Genomic DNA, 25,141 nt, shown 5'->3' on the forward strand with positions numbered 1-25,141 from the left:
TGTGCAGTTTGAAAAATGGAGGGCAATTAAATCTCGGTAAACTCTTTAAAATGCACTATTTCCTGAAATCCCATCTCCTGGGTGTACTAATTAAAACACTCTCCCAAACAAAAATTTAGACTGCTTCCCGCCCTCTAGAAGCACAAATTGGAAACTTGTGGGCCTCTATAGGTGTGAGGCAGTGTGTTTGCACTCATGATTTTCTATATTAGGAATTTTCAACCTTTTCTGCAACATGGGTAAGGGAGGAAGTAAAGGGTACAAGATGAAAAAAGTGCAAATCAAATTGAGTCACAAGTAAAGCTTAGCAACCGGGTTATAACCACAGAAAATAATGAAAATTCAAAGCAGGTCAGAAGGGGAGCAAAAAGGACAGGTTAATGTTTTGGGCAGAATCTCTTCAGAACTTGAAACTGCCTTTTCTCTCAACAGATGCAGACTGAGCTGCTGAATATTTCAAGTATTTTCTGTTACAGGAAACTGATGTTCCTTGATAAATCCCAGAAGCCACCTAAAGCACTGATTAGATCTCAATTCCAACTCAAAAACAATTTCTTTCATTGAAAAGTCTAATCATATACGAGTCTGGTTTGGCACCGTCATATGGCACAACTGTAAAAGAATCCTTTTATGCTCAGCTTTGTTGAAAAGGTGTAAAAAATGCTTTAATCATTACAGAATACGAACTTCTCACTTGGCCAATCTGATTCTGTGAAACACCATAAACAAGTTTCTTTAGGTTAATTAACAGATCTAGAATGGTCACAGCAATGAGTTAAGTGCTTTGGTTCTCCATTGCAGTGTGGCAAATGAGCAAGAGGTTTCATAACTGCAAATATTTATATGCCACCACTAGGAGCCAAAATTTAGCAGCAAAGCAATTTGCTTTTACCTTTCTCCCTCCTCAGCAGTGCTGACATCACCATGACTGATCAAAGTAAATCTGGGTTTTTTTTCCCCCAAGGGACCACAACACACAAAATAATAAAAAAAGATTAATGGTAAAAGATGAATAAAAGGATGTAATATAACCCTGTAGTTCTAGTTAAGCTTTATTGTTACGCTTTGAAATAAAGGATGAGGCCCACAAACAAATTAAGACTTTATTATTCATCCCCATCATCTAGAACTCTAATTTCTATATATACTCAGAAAAGTTGACAGTATATCACAAGGTACTAACATGCTGAAAGGGTGCAAAAACTCAAATATAACTCAAATAGTCTCAAATATAACTTAACAGCATACAGATCGGGTCACACTAATATGGTAGTTATTGAACTGGAGCAACAACTCAGGTTGAGTGTTCAAACCTCAACAGGGCAAATTGAATTCAACAAATCTGGTAAATCTAGCATCAGAAAGTGATAAAAGCTGCTGGATTGTCACTAATGCTATTCAGGGAAAGGAACCTGTCACTCCTATTTAGACAATGCAGTAAAAAAGTACCAGAGGTTAAATCTTCCATGGCCATTTAATTTTCCATATGGTTCTGCATGAAGAAAGAGTTGACTAGGAGAGTGGACATTTGACAACTGCAAAATAGAAACTGATGGCGGGTGTGTTTGATATCAGAGAGATTGAGGGAAAAAGTCATTGTATGCTATGGTGTCATATGCTTCAGAAGCAATCTGAATTAATTCCTGGTTAAATGTGCTAAAGTTTGGGGCACTACTTATGTCGCCCTAGACAACTTGCTCCAACCAGTTATCGCCAAAATTACACACTAACTAGACCATCATCTTGTTGCTGTTTTTCACATATTGCTAGCATAAAATATTCCACAAAATAGTCAATTTTAGAAATAATTAATTGTAAGAAGCACTGTCATAAGACGCTTTATGAATTCAAATATTATATATGTAAATATGCCACACCATAGGGAAGGATTGGAGAAAATGAACCAAGGTTTACAATGTCATCTATTTGGTGAGCCCTGCTTAAAATTAAAACTGTGTGAATGTTACGTAATATAAATTCCAAGGATCAAATTCTACTCACAAATAATTGTAATAAAATTAAAAAAGTCAACCTTTTTACATGCAGTTAAAAACACAGCACCCAAATTATAGAAAAAAATACACCACAGTAACACAACATGCAGATATTTACCGCTCAGCAATCAACCATCTTACCTCACTGACATCGGGACCCCATACGACAGCAGAAAAGGACAGTTAAAAAGAAGAGGAATATTGATAACTTTCCCTAACAAACTAGTTTCAAAACTTATTTACAGTTTTTGATTTCCTGGATTTCTACTTAAAATTAGACCACAATAACAAACCAAGTGTTGCCGAAGAATTAGTTGCCTATACATTGTAAATGAATGGAATCCTCAAGTTGAATTTTTGTTCAAGCATTATTATAATTATGGCTATAAGTTTAAATATGGCCAATTGATTAAATAAGAATCCATCATCTTGTAGCAATCAATATTGAACAGGTTCTCATCAATCCCTGGTGCAAAAGATTGGGCCAGATTTAGCTGCAGTAGGGCAAATAACATCTGCCATTAGCTAGACTTGCCCCTGCACCCTTCAGTTCAAAAAGCCTTTGCCCGTTAAATTGCTGAAAGTGAGAATTGATAACGGTGCAGTGAGGGAAATAGGACATCTGGGACCTAGTGAACACAACAACAACTAGGATATCTCCTTAACCAATGGGATTTAAGGATTGGAAAATAAATAGTGAGAAGGCATTCAATGAAAGACGATGAATTCAGTTTCAAATCAGGCACAGAAAGAGAAATAGAAGATAGAAAGCTTGAGAGAGAGAGATATAAAGAGAAACAATAGGAAAAACTTTATTTACTTAAAATTTAAAAAATCTCCTAAAACGATTCACAATCTGAAGAAATGAGACACCATACTTGCAAGTTGTATTCAGTGCCAGAGAGGTTGATTGACAGTCATTAATTTTCATCATGTCATTAATAGCGAAATGCAATTTTTGCAAAGGTAATGGGTGCAGCTATGCAACTTGGGCAGCAATGTATAAATATTCGCATTTAACCATGCATCTGCTCCTCATCTAACATTGCTGTATCATCTGCACATAAATAACAGTGAGACACAGCATCACCATTATTTTGACAGCAGATTCTGCACCTTATAATCAGAAATGGACCTGATCATTCACAATTCCAATTCATTTCATAGAACGACATTTTTTAGCACCTTTCTGGCAGCTTCCATTTCTTCATATTCATTTCTTCATTTACCTGATTTCCAGTTTTTCAATATTTTCCTCCTCAACTTGAAAATGGGATTTCCTGGTGTAACTGCTGTTTCTTGTGACCTGGAATGTTTCAATGAACCACATTTGAGATTAATAAATGAAATTCTGCTTCATTTCTCTCAATCCAGATGTTGCATAATACAAAACTGTTAATTCCATCAATGAAGGAAGAAATGTGTAAGCCTCCTTCATAAGTCACTTACTTCGAAATAGAACGTTTCATCAAACTGTGGGTTGCTGGTTTTCTTCTTCACTTTGGTCCTTTTTTGATCCAACCTAACAAAACAAAAAATGGCGATATTTTATACCAAATCCAAAATTAGGAATACCCTCTAAAATTAAATTTTTAATGGGTGGAGAGATCCAGATTTAATGAAGTGCCCTGATGAGACCAAAGGCTGAATTTTCTGGACCCTGTGGTGGCTGGCTTGGAGGCAGGAAGCTAGGAAAATGGTGGGGAAAAGACACGTCGGAATGGCTCCCCAATCCATTCCTGTCCCAAGGGCAGGCTGTGAATCGGATCAGCTGCCTCTCCACGGTGGCTGGTAGCCAATTACACTGATTAAGGCCCCAATAAAGGGCAATTTTACCGCCACACCAGCAATTCGCTGCCAACAGAGTGCCCCCCACCTTCCCAAAACGCCCACCCCTATTTTATGCAGCAGGTTGTGGATCTTTGGAACTAGAGGTTCCATGCCCCCAGTGATGGGAGTGAAAAAATGCAAGGCCGCAATCACAGCTGATCCCAAACCAGCTTGTGGGGTTGCGGGTTTGGAGTTGGGGGGGGTGTTGGGGGCAGATCCTCTATACCAATGGACCTGCTGGCCTACATTTAGTTTATTTTATCACTGTTATGCAACCCAGCAAGGGTACTTCCAATTTGAGGTGTTGTCATGTTTACCTGTCTGCCTCAGCAACACCCACCTCTCCCCTGAGGCACCCACCTCCTCCCGATGTGACTGCCAAGAAAAGAATCCAAATCTTATCACAACACAGTGAAACACATAACTACACCAAAAACATCCTATAGGCTGCAAGTAAACTGGTTTCCTTCCCCCCACCGCGTACCAATGCAAATGTGCTACCCCATGTATAAGCATACTATAATCTATAATTGTAAGTTTAGAATATAATTTTAGAATCAATACTGTACCTAGAAGGACCAACCAGAGAGACAGAGGCATAGGGATCACCACTCTGCCCGTTTACAAGAGGAAGTCCTTGGCATTCAATTACCCTGCGAGTTGAAGATAAAAGCAAACAAAAGCATTAAAATGCTTATAGCAGCTATATCTATTTATCTAACATTCAGATCTTTTCAGAACTAAGTGTTATTTAGGCATTTTTAAAACACAAAGCAGTTAGTTAATTGACAATATTAGCAGGGGTATGTCATATGCACACCACAAAAGAAACTAAAGGGAAGACAATTCTCTACCAGTCTCGCTGTAGACTTAGGAATTTATTTATTTTACGTGTCTCTTCTGGTCCACACAGTTTAAATGCCAAAATATGTTTGCAGTCACATTAATCCCTTCCCCCACAGTTTGAAGGCTCAATTACTCACTTTCTCAAGGAAACTCAACTCTGCCAATCTACCTCCCAACGGCTGATACCTTTGGTGGGGCTAACAAAATTTCCTTTTTACTGCTGGCATGCATTCATTGCGCACGCATTTCATGTTTAGTTCTTATATAATAAATTGAAATTTCATTCCTAATTACTCCCTGTATTTGGCCAGATCAATTCTTCATTCAGCTTCTAGGCAGAGCATTGTTTGTTAAACACCACCTTCGTCATTAAGTCAAAAACTCTAACTCTGCTTAAAAGTGTCAAATGTTGCACCTGGCTAAATGTCTCCTAAAATACTCAAGTATGTCATACCTACATTCAATATCCATTTGTGGATGCTGAATATTTAATTAGTTTCTCGCAGAATTATTGCAGTTATCTAGTGCTGTGTAAACAACCAGCTACCCTCTGAAAGCTCTTCAGTTCAGCCCTACTAGTATTCAGTATAAATACTGATTGTTTTATTGGATATATGAACATTAGAATAACATTTTCTAATTAATCTCACTTGTTTTGAAATAACATGTTTATACTAGTCACCCTTCAATTGTTCAGGCACATCCTCTATAAAGCTGTGGGGAGAAATATTAAGCAAAGTCTTATTATGCCCCACTCCTTTAAAACTTTTAAAATAGCCCATGCAGATTAGGCTCAAATTGCCTTTTAACACTTTGTGCACTTTATACAAAAGTGCTTTCAACTCCACTTGATGGAATAAAGGAAATCACTGAAGGTGTTAATGCAAGAGTTGAACACAGTGACTCTGAGGATTTGGAGCAAAAAAAATTGGACACCACTGACAGCAAATACACCAGTGACAAAGGACTTTAACAAAATAATGAGCAAGAAGAGGGAGAGGAAAAGGATGGTGCCAGGAGTGAGAAGGATTCACCCTTTGTGAAAAAGAAGCCAGAGCAGGAATTGGTTCATTCTCATGGGTACCCACAATCCTCTGAATCCTTTATCCCCTTCATTTCCTGCCAATCTTACCCCTTCTTCCAATCTCATCGCTTGCCACATTTTCATGATACCGTGACGTTTTCCTCTCTTACCCCGAATGATCTATCCTTAGCAAGTTCTCTGCTTCATCCGCTTGTGCCCCACCTCAGCATGACCTCTTCTTCTGCTGCCTCTGCTTCCCCACCCACTTCTTTGGTCAGGAGTCTTCCTGCCATTTGGCAGACCCTTTTACCCATCTCCAATATTCTCCCTCCACCTGGATGCCTCTTACCTTCTCCAGAACCTTTCATCGAGAGCTGCTGGCATAAAATCAATTTATTTGCTCCCCTCACTCATTATAACTCATTTCCATCTGAACTTGCTGCATGCCTTTCTCTTAGGTCCAAGCCTAACAATACCAAAACTGCCAATAAGGTGGTGCTGTTTTGTCTAGATAACCGACCTCCATCTTGCAGAGGTCGAAAGCCAACTCTCTGATGGAATGAGTCATGAGGCAAGTTTCTGGTGTGAAACATAAATAATGGACTTTGGTCTTCCCAATGCTTAAGTGGAGGAAATTGCAACTCTTCTAGGACTGAATGGTGGACAGAGACAGTGAAGGAGTTGATAGGTGGTGGTGAGGTAGAGCTAGGTGTTATCAGAATGCAGGTGGAACCCAACATCAAGTCTCTGATGGTATCGCAATGGAGCAGTATGTAGAATAGAAGAAAGCTATCGAGGTATCCTCAAGGGACTACAGAAATAACAGTGCAGGGGCAGGAAGAGAAGTCACTGTAGAAGTTTCTCTGGCTATGACTAAATAGTATATCCAACTGAGGGTGGTCACACTTAGCTGGGCAATGGCGGTGAGGTGTTGGGACAATAATGGCATGGTCGGCAGTGTCAAAGGTGGCAGAGAGTTTGAGAAGTACAAGGAGGGATAGTGCATCATAGCCACAATGTTTGAGTAGAAGTGACACAGTGTTACGGTAGAGGTGAAAATCTGAATGGAATGTTTGCAGGAAATATTGTCACCTCCCAAATCCATGGCCATATGTTCAAGGACTTGGAAAGGGCAGTTCAAGACAGAGTGGCAGTATACAAGGATTCAAGGAGACTTTGGCGAGGTACATGATGACAGCAGTTTTGAAAATTACAACAACTTGCATTCAACATACAATTTAATTCTATTTTTATTAGTCTGTACTTTGAACATTATGTTTTTCTACCTCTTGGTTAGTAAAATGCTTAAACACTTTTTAAAACACGTATAGCTAGGGGTCTTTTGCTGGAAATGAAAGACCGGGGGCGGGGGAAGATTTGACCTGATAGAGCTCGTCAAGATTCTGACAATGTTTGATAGGGATGTTGTTTCCGCTTGCATGCAAGACCAGAACTAGGGACATAAATATAAGATAGTGACTAATAAATCATATAAGGAATTCAGCGTAAACTTCTTTACCCAGAAAATCATTTAAAATGTAGAGCTCTATTACAACAAGTAATTTGAGGTAAATAGCATAGACAAATTCAAGAATCTATATAAAGGCAAGAGACAAAAGGGATACAAGTACCTATTGATAAGGTTGGGGGGGTGGGGGGGCGATGGGATGAGGCTCATACAGAGAATAAACAATGGCATAAATCTGTTGGGCCAAAAGATCTGCTACTGTGCTATAATACGTTGTAGGAGCAATTAGCTTTCAAATTCTGCTGATGGAGGCTGTTGCTTTATATCAATCCTTCACGATTTTTAAATTTTTGCTGCATCTGATGCATAAAGGCCTATTTTATGCTTCCCCTGTACCCACTGACTCTCTACATGTTCATATCACATCCAGCTACTTTTTAAACATTTCTTCCTGCACTTGATGTGATGCCACTCTGCTATGAGCTGAACATATTTCTGCCTATTAGCCCATCTTGAATGCTTTGTATTGCATCAACTGGAACAGCACTCAACACAGCATCTTTGGGCAATTCCCAGTAAGTCCAGAAATAACTCTAGAAATACTTGCTAGGAAGATCCGAAAGCAGCAGTATACATTCAACTTCCAGAGCACAACCTATGTTTGGGACTGCTACAGACGCTTCACAATTTGAAACTATGTCGCTGTGCTTTTTACCTGCTAACCTGAAGTAACTGAAGTCACACTGGGAAAGACAAATGAAGAAGCTATGGGTAAGGTAGGAGATTAAATAATTTTCAACAATTCTGATATATTATCTTAGTTCAAAAGACCTTAGATACTATGCCACAAACCTTAAAGCCAAGCTCATCTGAGGTCAATAAGTGTTGCTTCCCAATAAGTACAACCATCTGTTGCACTGAACTAAACCATCAGCATGGTGCATTGCCTTTAAAAAGCTAAAAAATCTAGGTCTTCTATCCTGTGTTACAGTTTGGGCTTTTCAAACACTTTTTCCTCCTCTATCAATCCAACAGCAAACCATACCATGTCCTTTACCAATTGAAATCTGTTTTTCACTTTATGCTTTACAGAGCTAGCCAAGCTTAAGTTTGACAATATTTTCAAATTACATAGAACTCTCATGATGCCTTCAGACTCGACAAAAAAAATTACATGCCCGCTCTGTGCATGCTAAAACAATGGAGCAAAATAAATTTACAACTAAAATATTAACTGTTTTTAAACAACACAAGGTGATCAAAAAAGTCAGCTGCTCTTATAAATGTTTAAGTTCCTTAACAAGAAACAAGCTCACAAGAAATACACACAAACTGTCACACAACTTTTAATATGTTGAAAATGATTAGTTTTCACCTGCAGAAAGGCTCACACACCCATGTTTACTCTTCAATATGCCATTTCTAGACAATTAAAAAGGAAATTTCACATGATTGCTTAATAAGACTGCTTTTGTGTTATGTATGACTTGGTATTAATGCCGCCAGCTCCAAACTCAGCCTCTCGCAGCAAACATCAACCCCAAAGTAAATTTGCTGGATTGACGAATGTTGGTTGGCAGCAAGAGTTTTTTCCTAAATTACTGTACAATTTTTGACAGGGTACAGATGTGGTTTATCTCATCACTATCTTACACTGCGAATGGGTACTGGAACCACACTCAAAACCCTATTCAGCTCCACCCTAGTCAAGATAAACCCACTATGTTATCAAAGTTATCTTTTTATTTAAATGCGAGATATGCCATACAAGTTACAAAAAATACTGCAATGCAATTTCATTAGATAATGATTGGAGTTACACTTCAATAGCAGTTGACGGCAAAAGGAAATCTTCAAAAACATCCAAGCCAACCTTGGCGCAACCAATACATCTCTTGTATTCTGGTTCCACATCTTAATTCTTTAACACTGATGCAGTCACCTCTTTCATACATAAATCTAGTTACCTACAATGTTTTGCCAGCTCATCCAATTGGACTTAAGACAGTTATAATTTGAAAAACACCATATAAATCAATTTTCTTCCTTTCAGCTTATTTGTATTGTATTCAGTAGATTAAAAGAAAACAAATGAAGCACCAAAATCCATGTAGTTTAACAAAGCTAGAAAAGATAGTACTCTCAGCATAAGACACCATAAGGTCACGATAATATTCATAATAATGTAGCCTTTGACTGTCCACACTTTTCTGATTGGCCAGTGGGTTGATCTGGTGGGCGAAGCCTAGTGCACACAAAGTGCATGTGTGAGACATATATGCCAACAGTTGATGGCAGCAGGTGGTATTAGGGTTGGTGGAGAAGATGAACTGTGGAAGATTCAAGGGAGCCCAGTTACTTGGCTGAATTTTTTTTTGGGAGAGGGGGAAAAGGCATGGGAGGGGTAGTGGGTGGCAGTGGCATGGGGTGGGGGGTTGGAATGGTAGGAGTGGGGCGGTATGGCACGAGATGGAAATGGCAAGGCATGGTAGGGGTGGAGATGATGGAATTGGTTAAGCATACTAATTTGACCACAAATGCTTTGCAGGTCTTTGCTAGTTGATATATGTTTAGCAATGTTAAACTGTCAGGCCATTCATAGATTCTACAGAAATTTTACATCCTGCTTTACATCTAGTTACATGATGAACACATTATTCCAACATTTAGCATCAATTTATGGCCCCCTCTATATTTTCTTTCACAATCGAACAAAAACTATTCCTCCAAGATGACAGGATGAGGAAATTTGCTCTTGATCTCAGTGCCGCCGTTAACAGCCACTTACAGGGACATGAAAATAATCTGGTCATCTTCCTCCATCAAGCTCAGTCCGTTGTTTAGGTTCATGTCAGTTCCACTCAGAACCATTTCAATCTACCACCTGACTTTACATTAATCTTATTATCCCTTACCCAGTTCAATCAATCAGTTGTTTCTTTCTCCTTCCGAGAATTTCAACATGCACTGCACTAGGTGGCAGTGCACGACTGGATCAACTTTGTATCCAGAATTGTGTCCCATTGTTTGGAGCCAAGATCTTTTTTCAGTGCTGTCCAATAAATATTAGTGCAGAGGTGTGTGCGGCTACAGGAACAGCCTTTTAATCATATGCAATAGTTTTAGGAGAAGATGCCTTTTTTTATTATTCTTTTGGGATGTGGACATGGCTGCTTGGCCAACATTTATAGCCCATCCTTAACTGCACTTGAGAAGGTGGCAGTGAGCTGCCTTCTTGAACTCATGCAGTCCATGTGAAGGAGCTACGCCCACAGTGCTACTAGCGAGGGTATAGGATTTTGACCCGGGGCAGTGAAGGAGCGGCAATATAGTTTCAAGTCGAGATGGTGTGTGGCTTGGAGGGTAACTTGCAGGTGCTGATGTTCCCATATATCTGCCACCCTTGTCCCTCTAGACGGTAGAGGCCTCGGGTTTGGAAGGTGCTGTCAAAGAAGCCATGGTGGGTTGTTGCAGTGCATCTTGTAGATGGTACACATTGCTGCCACTGTGCATCGATGGTAGATAGGAAGCCAATTAAGCAGCCTGCTTTGTCTTGGATGGTGTAAAACTTCTTCAGTGCTGTTGGAATTACAGTCGTCAAGGCAAATGGAGTGTATTCCACCACAATCCTGACTAGTGCCTTGTGGATGGTGGACAGGCCTTGAGGAATCAGGTGGTGAGTTACTCTCCTGAGAATTCCCATCCTCTGACCTGCTCTTGTAGCTACAGTATTTATATGGCTGGTCCAGTTCAGTTTCTGGTAAATGGTAACCCCGAGGATGTTGATAGTGGGGGATCAGCGATGGTAATGCCATTGAATGTCAAAGGGAGATGGTTAGCTTCTCTCTTGTTGGAGATGGTCATTGGCTGACATTTGCATGAATGTTTCTTGCCACTTTTAAGCCCAAACGTGATTGCTGTCCAGGACTTACTGCATATGGACATGCATTACTTCAGAATGAGTCGTCACGAATGGCGCTGAACATCGTGAAATCATCAGTGAAAGCCCCCACTTTTGACCTTATGGTGAATGGAAGGTCATTGACAAAGCAGCTGAAGATGATTGGGCCTAGGACACTAAACTGAAGAAATCCTGCAGCAATGTCCTGGGTCTGGGGCCAACAGCCGCAACCATTTTGCACTGTGCTAGGTTTAACTCCAACCAGTGGAGTTTTTCCCCCCCCCGATTCCCATTGACTCCAGTTTTGCTAGGGCTAATTGATGCCACATTTGGTCAAATGCTGCCTTGATATAATGGGCAATCACTCTCCCCTCACCTCTTGATTTCAGCACTTTGGTTCATGTCTGGACTAAAGCTGTAATGAGCTCTAATGTCAGGAGTTGAATGGCACTGGGAGAAACCAAACTGAGCATAAGTGAGCAAGTTAGCAAGTAGTGCTTGATGAAAGTTGTCATCAACAATTCTATCACTTTGCTGATGATGAAGAGTAGATTGATGGGGCAGTAATTGGCTGAGTTGGATTTGTTCTGCTTTTTGGGGGCAGGGCATACTTGGACAATTTTCCACATTGCCTGGTAGATGCCAGCATTGTAGCTGTACTGGAACAGCTTGGCTAGGGGCACGGCTAGTTCTGGAGCACAAGTCTTCAGCTCTCTTGCCATAATATCGCCAGGACCATAGTCTTTTCACTATCCAGTCACTTCAGCCATTTCTTGATGTCACATGGAGTGAATTGAATTGGTTGAAGACTGGCATCTGTGATGTTAGGGACCTCAGGAAGAAGCTGAGATGGATCATCCACTTGATAATTCCAGCTGAAGATGGCTGCAAATGTTTCAGCTTAGTCTTTTGCATTGATGTGCTCGGCTCCTCCACTATTGAGGAGGGGGTTATTTGGAGCCTCCTCCTCCAGTTCGTTGTTTATTTGTCCACCATTCTCGATTGGATGTGGCAGGACTGCAGAGCTTAGATCTGATCTGTTGGATGTGGGATCGCTTAAATTTGTGCATACAGATATGTCCACTTCATGTGCATATATATTTACTAAATATTCACCACCTTAGACAACACCTTCCAAACCCATAACCACTATCATCTAGAAAGACAAAGGCAGCAGACACATGGGAACACCGCCACCTGGAAGTTACCCTCCAAGCCACTCACCATCCTGACTTGGAACTATATCACCATTCCTTCACTGTCACTGGGTCAAAATCCTGGAACTCCCTTCCTAACAGCAATGTGGGTGTTCCTACAACACATGGACCGCAGCAGTTCAAGAAGACAGCACACCACCACCTTCTCAAGGGCAATTAGAGATGGGCTATAAATGCTGGCCTAGTCAGCAATGCCCACATCCCATGGAAGACTATAAAAAAAATGTAATGGATAAAATAAGCAGTGTCATATCTTAAAATTGGATATTTAAGATTCAACCAGAAAAATATGGCACCAATGGAATTGTACTGAAAAGGACAAAATGGGGAACAGAAAACAGTTGGTGAAGGGTAAAACATGATTGAAGCAGAATTATCTTAGCTACATAAAAACCAAAGATTGAGCAGCTACTGAACTATTATGAAAATGAAACAGTGTGGGACATGGCAGTTTTTTTAGACCTCTATTTCCATTCTTCTGTCTTTGGCAAGGTTGAATAATTTAGTAGGCCATTTTAACTGACATCAAGAGATGAGCAAGCAAAACCTAGTCTAATTCTTTCAATCACTCCTTCCTGCTGTGGGAGCTATTTAGCCTTTACTGCACAGTTCAATATCAAAATTCAGTAGAATTTTCAGCACCACTGGACACAGTATGGTGCCATCTCATCAGCAGCTTTAAGTGCAAAATCAGAGTTCACAGTTGACACAATGATGTATTCGAGCGTTAGATGTTTGGATGGAAAAAAGCAACAACAATCGGATTATAGATGCAATGTGGGAAATAGGCTCAGGTCTGGTACCTAATGTATATAAATGTACTATTATCAAACATAACTGATGCAGCTTGATTTCAGAAAGGAAATAGATCATCGGGTTAGATCGGAAGGATATTACAGTATTGCATGCGTTATTGCGGTAACCAGCTCCAGTTGATTCTGTCAATGAAATCTGCAAACAACTTAAAAGCTCTGCTTCTTTCTCAACGATCATAAAAAATATTTTGCATATATAACATAATGGGTAAATAAGAGAGAAAAACACCAACGAAGCCCACTTTTTGCTCCCATCGATGTTTGTTCAGGCTGCATTGTGATGGGAAATGAAAACCACTGTGGTTAGAAATGCGGCACAATTTCCTGCTGTGCAGAAGCAACACACTGCATCATATCCTTTAACAACCACAAACATTACTTGAATGAAAACAAAAAAAACACATCACATCTTGAAATAACAGTTTAATAAAGGAACACGTTACAAGAATGAAAAAAACCCATGAATTGATTTGTCACAACATAAACCAAATTTGTTAAGTCATGATTTATCAACTTATTAAAAACAGCCCCTAGACATTCTACCTCTGCAAGGTACCATCGCCAATAAGTTTGATAGCATCACATTTTTCCTGCATTATAGTGTCAATCTCTCAGTCTACTAACTGTCAGCAATGGTGATTAAGCAAATGGGCATCACTCTACTATATTATCCCTTCACCTGCAAGCATATCTGCATTATTTTAGAGGGCAGCAGCTGGTAGTGCATAACGCATTGCATTTCCTAGTGGTTAAAATGATCACAGGAATAATGTAGTAGCAGGCTGTACATGGTGCCCATATTCCAAAAAGGCAAAAGACACATTTACTTCAGTTCCATATAAAATAATAAGTTTACTCTTAATTAGTGATTTTAAGTTTGAAGCAGTCTCCATGCACAAAATTTTGGGTACAGGAGCACTCCACATATATATATTCTCAATTCTCTCTGGTGCAATTTTGTACACAATAATGACCTAGTAAATTGTAGGCACTATGGCATCAGAAAATGAAGATCATGCCTCAGGGATTATTGGTGGGATCACGAGTTACTAATTTAGATCAATAACTTGGATTCAGAAACTCAATAAATTTTCAGATGGAACAAAGGGCAGACAGTGAATAGCAGGGAGCTCAAATTACAAAATGATCAAGGGGGTAGAACAGTTTCAGATGGCACCTTCTATAACTATATTGCTATTCTGAAGTACTGAGGCACCCGTATTAAATTTCCCCTTCATAATTTGCTTGTGGCAGCATGGTTCCATGGGTGCCAACAGTTTTGTGGGTACCTTACTGAAGTAACCATTCTTTAACCATAGGGTGAATCACAACTGATTGTGAGGGACATTGGACAGAGTCACAATCATACCATTCATCTGATAATGTTTCGGTGCAGGAGGCGTGTTCTGTGCGTTCTAAACAGGTTTATGCACAAAGCTAAAGTGGTTTTAAAGCGTACTTAAAATAATAAAAATCATAAGCTAAAAATCTCTTTTCTTAGTGTATGTCACAAAATGCAAGGGCCCTTGATATATTGAACAAATGATTAACAACTGTAAAGCCTGGAATGGAGCCAAAGTTTACAAGAGTGTAAATTAACTAAAAGCTAATGAATGAAGGGCTGTAGCCTACAGCTTAAAAAGCAGCTACACAATGGTGAGAATACACTCAATTGACATTGCTCTAAAAACAAACGCTAACCCACTTTCTGAAACCACAAAAACATTTACACCAAAAATATTCATTACTGATTAATTTGAATGGAAATGTTTGCTTCAAAAATACTATTATACAGCCTATTTAAAGTGATGTCACAAATGGTCACCAGATTGCCATCATCCTTAAGATCCTAGGCCTTCAAGTTTTATCTCTTGATGCAAATACTGCGCCAAGATAAGGCTGCCATCAGCTGCAAATGTCAAATCACAAACGTCATTTGGATCCATCAAATTATGAAGGAACTTACCTGTGTACATACCCCAAATTTTGATACTATTAGCCACCAAAAATTGTGACTGAAGCAAAGATTGACAAATAATTTCATCATTCTAGTCGTATGCTTTAGCCACAAGATATTAGCCATCATTCAGCAAACGATAAGAGACTTCACTTCCTGTAGGCAAATGTCATCTGTCCTCAATGCAACAAAGTTCTCACGAAATGCAGCAGGATTTTTTCAGGCAAATTTAGCAACACAAAAAATAACTAACTGCCCATACAAAACCAAAATGTATGTTTTTTCTTTATTATTTGAAGGAAAAAAATGAAATAAAATTAGATTTGCAGTTAAGGCTTTGAACCAAAAGATTACTCTGATAGTTTGTGATAAACACTTCTTGTGCAGTGATATTAAATTGACCTGCACTAAGAATACATTGAGGGTCTTTACTGAAAAAGATCAGTGCCACACAGACCAGCAAGGTCCCAAGTTCAATCTCTGGAATGGATTTAGCCAATCACACCAAATGTAGGAGTAGGAGCAGGAGCATTACTGAATGGTTTTCACACATGCATTAGAGGGGGGTAAAAATCAGGCAGAGTAACCATTTCTGACTGGTTGATCCTCCAACGCCTTTAGCAGCTGTCTAGCATCATACTTGGAGAATGGCCACTTGAAGGACACCTGTAGAATTGTATCCCAGGCAGGAGCTGTTCCATTCAGGAGGGAAGGTGACGGTAGAAAATCAGCAGAAAGGGCACAGAAAGAAAGGTAGAACATGATTCACCAATTTTCTTCTGTGGACATTGTGCTCTTTTGCAGTTCCTAATAATTTTTTTCCTCTATATTTACAATTTTATCATTTAAAATACTGGGATGATTAAAATAACACTTGTTGGAGCTGTGTAATATTGTACAATATTCAACACACTCTGTCATGGTTTGAACAAGGTCATCAGAAAAGCTTTCCTGCTCTCATAGAATGATACAACATAGAGGTTATTCAGCTCATCCTGCCTGTGCCAGCTCTTTGTTAGAGCTATCCAATCAATCCCACTGCTCCAATCTTTCCTCATTGCCCTGTATTTTTTCCCTTCAAGTACTTATCCAATTCCCTTTTGAATGATCCTATTGAATCTGCTTCCTCCGCCCTTTCAGAGTGTACATACCCGGTCACAACTCACTGCATAAAACAATGTTTCCTGATGTTACCTATGGTTCTTTCATCAATCCGCTTAAATCTGTCACCTGGTTACTGACCCTTTTGCTACTAGAAACAGTTTATCAGTATTTACTCCATCAAAACCATTAATAATTTTGAACAGCTCTATTAAATCACCTCACCTTCCCTCCTCAAAGGAGAACAATCCCAGCTTAATGAGTCGGTTTACATAACTGAAGTCGCAATCTAGTAAATCTTCTCTGCACTCTCTACAGGACTTTCTTTCCTACAGTGTGGTGCCCAGAATTTCTCACAATGCGTCAGCTACAGCCTAACCAACTTAGCATAGCTTCCTTACTTTTGTACTCTAGTTCTCAAGTAATAAAGCCAAGAATCCATATGCTTTATGGATATAACTTGTCCTGCTGCCTTCAAAGATTTGTATAGTTACACCCTCAGGCCTCTGTTTCTGCATCCCTTTTAAAATGCTACCTTTTAGTTCATATCACCTCTCCTCATTCTTTCTACTAAAATGCATAACCTTGCATTTCGGCTGAATTTTATCTGCCATGTGTCTGTTGATTTCACCCGTCTATGTTCTTCTGAAGTCTGTTACTACCCTCCCCACTGTTTACTATATTTCTAAGTTTCATATTATTTGCAAACTTCGAAATTATGCCCTGCATACCCAAATCCAGGACATTAATATATCAAAAAGAGCAGGGTTCTAATACCAATGCTTGGGAAAACACCATTGTATTCTTCCCTCTATTCTGAAAAAATGTTCACCACTACTATCTACTTTCTAACCCCTAATGAATTCTGTATCCACGCTTTCACTGCCTCTTTAATCTCTCAGGCTTTAGTCTTGCTAACCTCTATTAAGTGGTATTTTATCAAATGCGTTTTGAAGCAGCTAAGTACAACACCAACGATACTACTACTCTCATCAGCCCTCTTCATTACTTCAAGAACTCTATTCAAGCTAGTCAAACACAACTTGCCTTTGGCAAACTATGCTGAATTTCATTATTATTAGCCCATACTTTTCCAAATGCCAATTACTTCGGTCTGATTATCTTTAAAATTTGTTATGCAGATATTAGGCTGACTGGCTTTTAGTGTTTTATATCTCGCCCCTTTTTAAAACAGAAGTGCAACATTTGAAAGCCTAGAGTCCTATGGCACCGCCCCTTAAGTAGTGCAACATTGTTTCCAACATTGAGTGGGTATATGCAAGGGGGGAAAAAGTGACGCCATTGTTATAATGCATCCTGGGAACAGTGATTATCATTGTGGTCTGAGTTCATTTAAAGAGAAAAAACACATGCCCAGTTTGCTATCAGTGCAGCTGCAAAGCACAAGGTGACAGCAATGTCATCCTCCCCAGAAATACACTATTTACACAGTGTCTTATCTCTCACAAATGTTTCCAAAGACTTCATAGGTATAGAGTTACTTTCAGGTGCAGTGAGTGATTTGTCTTAAGTACAGTAGATGTAGCAGCCAAATATTCCTTTGTCAGCTACCATCACCAAAGAGAAATTAACTGACCATTCAGGTCATTGTTGTTTGTGCAGCATGTGTCCAGGACAATGGGAGAACCTGCTGCTCTTCAAATAGTGTCTTCAAATAGTGTCAAAGGATCTTTAATATCCATCTGAACTATCAGATCAAGCAATAAGTTTTCAAAGTAACATTGCAGAGAAGAATATTGAATAAGAAGTGGCACCTGACTAAGAAACATTCTTCTTGTACTGGAATGGGGCATGAACACACAACTTTGAACAGAGGCAAGGATGCTCTCAATTCAGTCAAGCTGACACAGCAGTAAGTAGCAATAGAATCACAGAATGGTTACAGCCCAGAAGGTCATTCAGCCCATTGAGTGTGTCAGCTCTCAAGACAGCAACTCAGCTAGTCCCACACCCCCATCCCTTCCCCAAAGCCCTGCAAATTTTCTCTCTTCAGATGCATATCCAATTCCCTTTTGAAAGCCATGACTGCATCTGCCTTAACCACAATCTCAAGCCGTGCATTCCAGATTGTAATCACTCGCTGCATAAAAAGTTCTTCCTCACGTCGCTTTTGGCTCTTTTGCCAATCACCATAAACAGTTTTGTTCTATCTAGACTCATGATTTTGAACACCTTCATCAAATTTCTTCTTAACTTTCTCTTCTCAAGGAGAATGCTGCTTCTCCAATTTATCCAAGTAACTGAAATCCCTCAGTCCTGGAACCATTCACATAAGTCTTTTCTGCACCCTTGCCTTCGCCACCTTCCTGAAGCATGTCACCCAGAATTGAACACAATAGCCCAGTTGAGGCCAAACCAGTGTTTTATAAAGGTTCAACTTAGTTTCCTTAATATAACCAAAGAACTAAATGATACTTTATCTGAATATTACCCTTTGAAAAATAGAATTAGGATAGGAATTAAGCCGAAGGTTTTGGTAAGATCTGCTAATTAACTTGCTTTGTTCCGTCAACTCATACATGACTATCTACAGCCAACAACGTCACTGTGTTAATACACCAGCAAGTGATTATTATTCACTATATGAAAGTTATGTGAAGTACATTATATTTTGCAACCAGTGCATAAGCAAAGCCAAAATAAATACAACTACAGCAATATCAGATGCAATACTGAGACATCTATAAGGTTAATTAAATCATTTACCTACAAGCCTACATGCTGTGGAACACTGTTTTGGCTACAGAACAAATGCCTGACAGTCCAAGAGAACTGTTAGCACAGTGGGAAGTGGAAAACCAGGATGAACTGTAGGAAATGTCAGAGTTTGGAGCAAACATTACAAGATATATTTCAGCACAATACAGGAGCATATGGGTGTCAGTATTTAAAGGATGGTCTTGAGAGGAAACTACTGAATTGATTTATTTAAAAACACAAAAGATAAAGAGTTCGCTTTTTAATAAAAATTCCCTTGTGCACATCTGATCTATATTTAGGTTCGTAGTGGCCCCTTTAATTTCCCAATGACCACACAGAATTCAATTAAAGCACATGCAGAACTTGTGCAATTCAGAAATACAATTAAAAATAAACCACTTTGATCACTTACAAAAGTAAATCTTAGCAGCACCACAGAGCCTGTATTACTTTAAAATCAGAATGTTTCTGATTATACTGATGGGAATTAATTTGGATCAAGGTACACACAGCCAGCTGTGATGGGCATCATCGGGGCCAATAAGTCCTTGCCAGAGATAGTCAGGTAAAGAAATTGGATTTTGACTCCTGCAAAATTATGTTATACATCCAAACGTACGCATAAGCCATCTTGACTATGTCAATTTGCAAATCCCAACTGGGTTTTTAAGCTCTAAGCCAAGCAAAGGCAGGAGGCTGCCAAAGGGAGAGAATGGAACTTATCCTACAACACATCCCAACAGAGAGCAAGTGACATCATCATTAGCACTTGTAGGAGACACTCAGGTGTTTTAGCTCTGTATGAATTAAGGAACTTTCTGCTCAGATCAGCTACCCTGAAATTTCTTCATGGCATTAAGTGTTACAAAAATATACATTAGAAATAACTACAAATTTAGCCACGTCATTCAGTGCACCAGAGCACCTCAATATGAACAGTTTTCTACTGTATACAGGCCATTCTACGTTACTGCACCATTGAACACATGATGCAACAGTACTAGCAAAATTGTGAAAACCCCCTTCTGCTTCTTCACTTTCCTGGTAGGTCACAAATGAAACACTGTCAATTGGGAGTAGAACAGGGAGCTGCCTACAACATTTCTTTTTATTCATTCACGTGATGTGGGCTTCGCTGGGTGCCCAGCATTTATTGCTCATCCTGAGTTGCCCTTGAGAAGGTGGTGGTGAGCTGTCTCCTTGAACAGCTGCAGTCCAAGTGGCATAGGTACACCTACCGTGATGTTAGGGAGGGAGTTCCAGGATTTTGACCCAGTGACAGTGAAGGAATGGTGATATATTTCCAAGTGAGGATGGTGACTGACTTGGAGGGGAACTTCCAGGTGGTGGTGTTCCCATCTATCTGCTGCCCTTGTCCTTCTAGATTGTAGTGGTCATGTGCTTAGAAGGTGCTGTCTAAGGTGCCTTGGTGAATTCCTGCAGTGCATCTTGTAGGTGGTACACACTGCTGCTACTGTGCGTCGGTGGTGGAGGGAGTGAATGTTTGTGAATGCAGTGCCAATCAAGCAGGCTTGGTTTGTCCTGGATGGTGTCAAGCTTCGAGTGTTGTAGGAGCTGCACTCATCCAGGCAAGTGGGGAGTATTCCATCACAACTCCTGACTTGTGCTTTGTAGGTGGTGGACAGGCGTTGGGGAGTCAGGTGGTGAGTTACTCATTGCATGATTCCTAGCCTCTGACCTGCTCTTGTAGCCATAGTATTTATATGGCTAGTCCAGTTCAGTTTCTGGTCAATGGTAACCCCCAAGATGTTGATAGTGGGGGATTCAGTGATGGTAATGCCATTGAACATCTAGGGGCGATAGTTGGATTCTCTCTTGTTGGAGATGGTCATTGCCTGGCACTTGTGTGGTGCGAGTGTTACTTGCCACTCGTCAGCCCAATCCTGGATATCTTCCAGGTCTTGCTGCATTTGGACATGGGCCACTTCAGTATGAGGAGTTGCGAATGGTGCTGAACATTGTGCAATCATCAGCGAACATCCCCGCTTCTCACCCTATGATGGAAGGAAGGTCACTGATGAAGCAGCTGAGGATGGTTGGGCTAAGGACACTACCCTGAGGAACTCCTGCAGTGATGTCCTGCAGTGGAGATGACGGACCTCCAACCATCTTACTTTGTGCTAGGTAGGACTCCAACCAGCAGAGAGTTTTCCCCAATTCCCATTGGCTCCAGTTTTGCTGGAGCTCCTTGATGCCACACTCGGTCAAATGTGGCCTTGATGTCAAGGGCAGTCACTCTCACCTCACCTTGGGAGTTCAGCTCTTTTGTCCATGTTTGAACCAAGGCTGTAATGGGGTCAGGGACTGAGTGGCCCTGGCAGAACCCAAACTAGGCATCATTGAGCAGGCTATTGCTAAGCAAGTGCCACTTGAGAGCACTGTTGATGACCCCTTGTATTACTTTACAATGAACTTAGTCCAAAGCATGAGCCTCAGGAGAAGAAAATAGTGCTTAAGTGGGGTCAGCTTTTACATTTATGCTAATGACGCTCAAGTTCAACATTCCCACCACCTCTTTCAATCCATCCATTGTCTCTCAGACTTCCAGAAATTTCCTCCAGATAAAGTTGGATGTCCAAACCAGTAATACCTCTGTCCATATCTTCGGTTACTTCACTTCCTTAGCCACTGTCTCAGAATGAACCAGACTGCTTGCAATCTCAGCATCCTTGTTTACCATGAGCTGAGCTTTCAACTCTGTATCTTGTCCATTACAAAGACCAGCTGCTTTAACCTTTGTAATACTGCCCATCTCAACCACGACTTCCAATGAAAGTTTTATCAATGTCTTAACTCCAGATTTGACCATTTTAATACTTTACTAGATGCTGTGCCATCCTCCACCCTCTTAAAATTCAACTTAATGATGGTCACAGACCTGAAATATTAATTCTTATTTTCTCCACAGATGCTGCCTGACCTGCTGAGTATTTCCAATATTTTGTGTTTTATTTCAGATTTCCAGCATCCATAGTATTTTGCTTTTGCATTAAAATATGGGACCTTCCTGGGCAATCTTATTAATTGGAATCCTGGTCTGTCTAATTTTTTCCAAAAATTCATATTTGCAAGCAATTTTTTTGTTTGAGTATCTAGCGCCGCAACTACAACAAAGACATTTAAATAAACAAATTATACTGGCAATAAGCTTGAGCGAAAAGGCTTAGGTTTTCTTCCTTACGTTCCAACAGTGACTACACTTCAAAACTACTCAATTGGAAGTATAGCGCTTGGCTTCATTCAAAAGTTTGTGAAACTGTGATGCTAAAGGGCAAACTCTGAATCTTACCAGAACTTAACACTTAGGTCATAAGCATCAACTTGCACCAAAAAAAGCCAAACACATGGTTAAAAGTAGCAATCTGCATCTGGTCACATGGTCAAAGGACAACAAATCAGCATCAATTCTTTCATCCTGTATATGCTTCACTGTTTAACATTTTCCTGCCCATAGCCTATTTGACTGTGGAAATTGTCAATGTTTAAAAATTGGAAGAACAATACTCATGAAGTTATGCTATCCAATGCGAAAGTGAAAATCTCTCTCAAAAGTACAGGCTCAGTTTCTCCTACTCAAGCAATAACAGTTGCAAGTTATAACATCTGTGAAAAGTATTAGGTCGGTTGCAAAACAGAATGCTGAGCTTGACTACATTACTCATAAGATTACTACCACGGCCCCCATAATCTTGATACACTACACTCCAACCATCTAGATCTCGATCATGAAAACAACTCTTCATTCTTTCTGGGGTGTGAAAGCAAGGCTAGACTATTTCCTTCCTATTAAATATTGAAATCTGCTGTAATTTCCAAAACCTGGGAGGAAATTTTACATGAATCTAGTTTTCACGACAGTCAGTAGCAAAAGAGCCTGAGGTTTTCAGTTTGCATAAAATGACATTTCGTGTTCAGTGTGCACATTTTGAATGTTGACTATTTCAAAGAAAAGTGCATATGTTTCCAGAGATAAATAACTGTATTATTTCAAACTGGCAAAATTCTGTGCAGCATTATTTAAATTAAAGTATTGTTGATTTGACTGCTATATTGTACTTTCCTGAATAGCACTGTCAGTCTTAAATTGTGCCTAAGGCACCCCAGCATAATCTTGTAATTTAAATGGAATAGCTGCCCAGTTGAGAATATGTACAGCTCAATAGATAGCTATTTCATCTGTGACAGACATGTATTTATATAGTGCCTTTCATAACCTCAAAGACATCCCAAAGTGCTTTATAGCCAATAAAGTCTGAAGTGTAGTTACTGCTGTAATGTAAGAAAAGCACCATCCATTATTACCTGCATCCCAGTGTGTACTGTGAAAGTAAACTATTTTGCCTCAGATTAAGAGAAACAATGCGATCATCATGGCTCACTATACATACCATTTCTATCCCTTCACACATTGATGGTAGCTATAGTGTCCTCAACTGGAGGAAACTGTGCGGAAGTAGAGATCTAGATGTAACGGAAACTAATGGAGTGGCTCACAGTAGGAGTGCAACAAAGATATAAGATGCCTTCAAAAGCCCCAGTGCCAAGAACAAAAGTCAGATCAATCAAATCAGAATTCTTCATCAACCTTTCTCACAAAACACAAGGAATACTTTCTTCACTGGATTGTTAAATGCTATATTTTGTTATCATATAGCCAACTTTCAAATTTCCACTGATACTAGCAGCTGCAGCCTTCACCACCCACAGAAATACCCACACCATAGGCTGGATTTTATGCTTCCCCCGCCAGCAAGTTTGACTTTGCCCCTCACGATGAAACAACTCTTTAAAGATTTCATACAATCTGGTATTAGACACCAGTAAGTTCAAGTAGGAAAGCTTTCTAACCAGCAGTCCACAGATATAGGAAATGCAAAGATCCCCTAAATGACAGCAGTTTCTAAACTTCCATTGCCTTTTCTTTTATAAAAACCATCTTTGCAACTTCTTTCCCATCTTGCATTTCCTACAACATTTCACCAGAATCTGATTTTCATTCAGCCACAGAAAACACCTCATCCATTGTAACCTCCTAGTAAAAGGACATGATACAGCAATGGTACAAAAATATCACACTTGTATATTCCTCAAAGCATTCAAATTGTTTCAATTAACTTTACACTGGAGACCAAAAATTCCAGTGATGTTCAAAATCTACAGAACACAGAATCCAGGGGCTATCATCTTTAGACTGCACCATTTTACGGTTGGATTGATTTTCCATAATTTATATTTAAAAATTTAAACAGAGAAATTCAAGAGTTTCAACATTCCTGTTCTTAGAAGTTTAGAATAATTATAAAAAGTTAGGAAGAATGAAAATTGCTGAGGCTTTGGAAGTAGCAAGCTTAAAAGATCAAATTGTCAGCTATGATTTTTATTGTCAAATTAACATAAATAACTACTGCTCTCTCAGATCTATACTCACCGTACTACCAATTGTTGACAAACTGATCCAGTCTCTGTTATAAGTTCATTAAGTTTTACTTCCAGATGAACTTTTCCCTGTTTGAAAATAAGAAATCAAAAGACAATTAAAATCGTGTAGGTGACAAAATTAATATTGCCTTTCTTCCCCCTTTTTCCTGACCTAAAACTTCACGACTTTAGTCTACAATGACTCCATATTTGGGTGTGGGACTAGAAAAAGGATCACTGCTACTTGTTTAAAAATATTCTCAACATGGAGAATCTTTGTTCGATCTCTGAATCTTGCTATCATGTACCCAGAAAAAGCGAAGTTAAAGGTGTGTTTCAGATTCGAGGGAACGGGAAACCTGCTTATGCCCTGATACCACTGAAGCATTGTAGATCACATGCAGTAGATTTGAATCCATAATCAGTCAATGACTTCTTTGGCTGCTTGCAGAATTTGCTGTGCGCACAAATTAGTTGTCATGCTTGACTACATAACCACAACTGCACTTCAAAAGAATTCAAAAGCTCTTTTGGGATGTTTTGCGGATGTTAAAAAATGCTATACAAACACAAGGCTGTCTTTTCGCCAACACAAGATGCTCTTATGTTTACATCAACTTCATCCATTTTCAGGAGCCTGGCATCATGCTTTGTTTTCTCATTTTTACATTCAGAATGAATACTTGGTTTCCATATACACACAGGGCTCTGCTTTGAAGTGGAGCCCCTGACAGCAAATGCCAAGATTGAATCCTTGCAGCTACATTCCTGAAATGAGCTCTGTTATCCCAGTGGCAGTATGACAAGAGTCTCAATTTCTTGGCCCAT

At 39.6% G+C, this 25,141-nt stretch overlaps 1 protein-coding gene across 1 annotated transcript in view; it reads right to left on the minus strand.

The window, feature by feature from the left end:
- Positions 1-25,141, minus strand: part of rasa2 (RAS p21 protein activator 2) — a 148,804-nt gene that overhangs the window by 55,399 nt on the left and 68,264 nt on the right. Inside the window, exons 5-8 of the mRNA XM_078564162.1 lie at positions 24,324-24,400; positions 4,394-4,477; positions 3,444-3,516; positions 3,224-3,300 (exon numbers count right to left, since the gene is read on the minus strand). Coding sequence (XP_078420288.1) covers positions 3,224-3,300; positions 3,444-3,516; positions 4,394-4,477; positions 24,324-24,400 — 311 coding nt within the window. The remainder of the gene's footprint in view (positions 1-3,223; positions 3,301-3,443; positions 3,517-4,393; positions 4,478-24,323; positions 24,401-25,141) is intronic.

The sequence above is a fragment of the Cetorhinus maximus genome, chromosome 19 (genome assembly GCF_964194155.1).
Source record: "Cetorhinus maximus chromosome 19, sCetMax3.hap1.1, whole genome shotgun sequence".
NCBI lineage: Eukaryota > Metazoa > Chordata > Chondrichthyes > Lamniformes > Cetorhinidae > Cetorhinus > Cetorhinus maximus.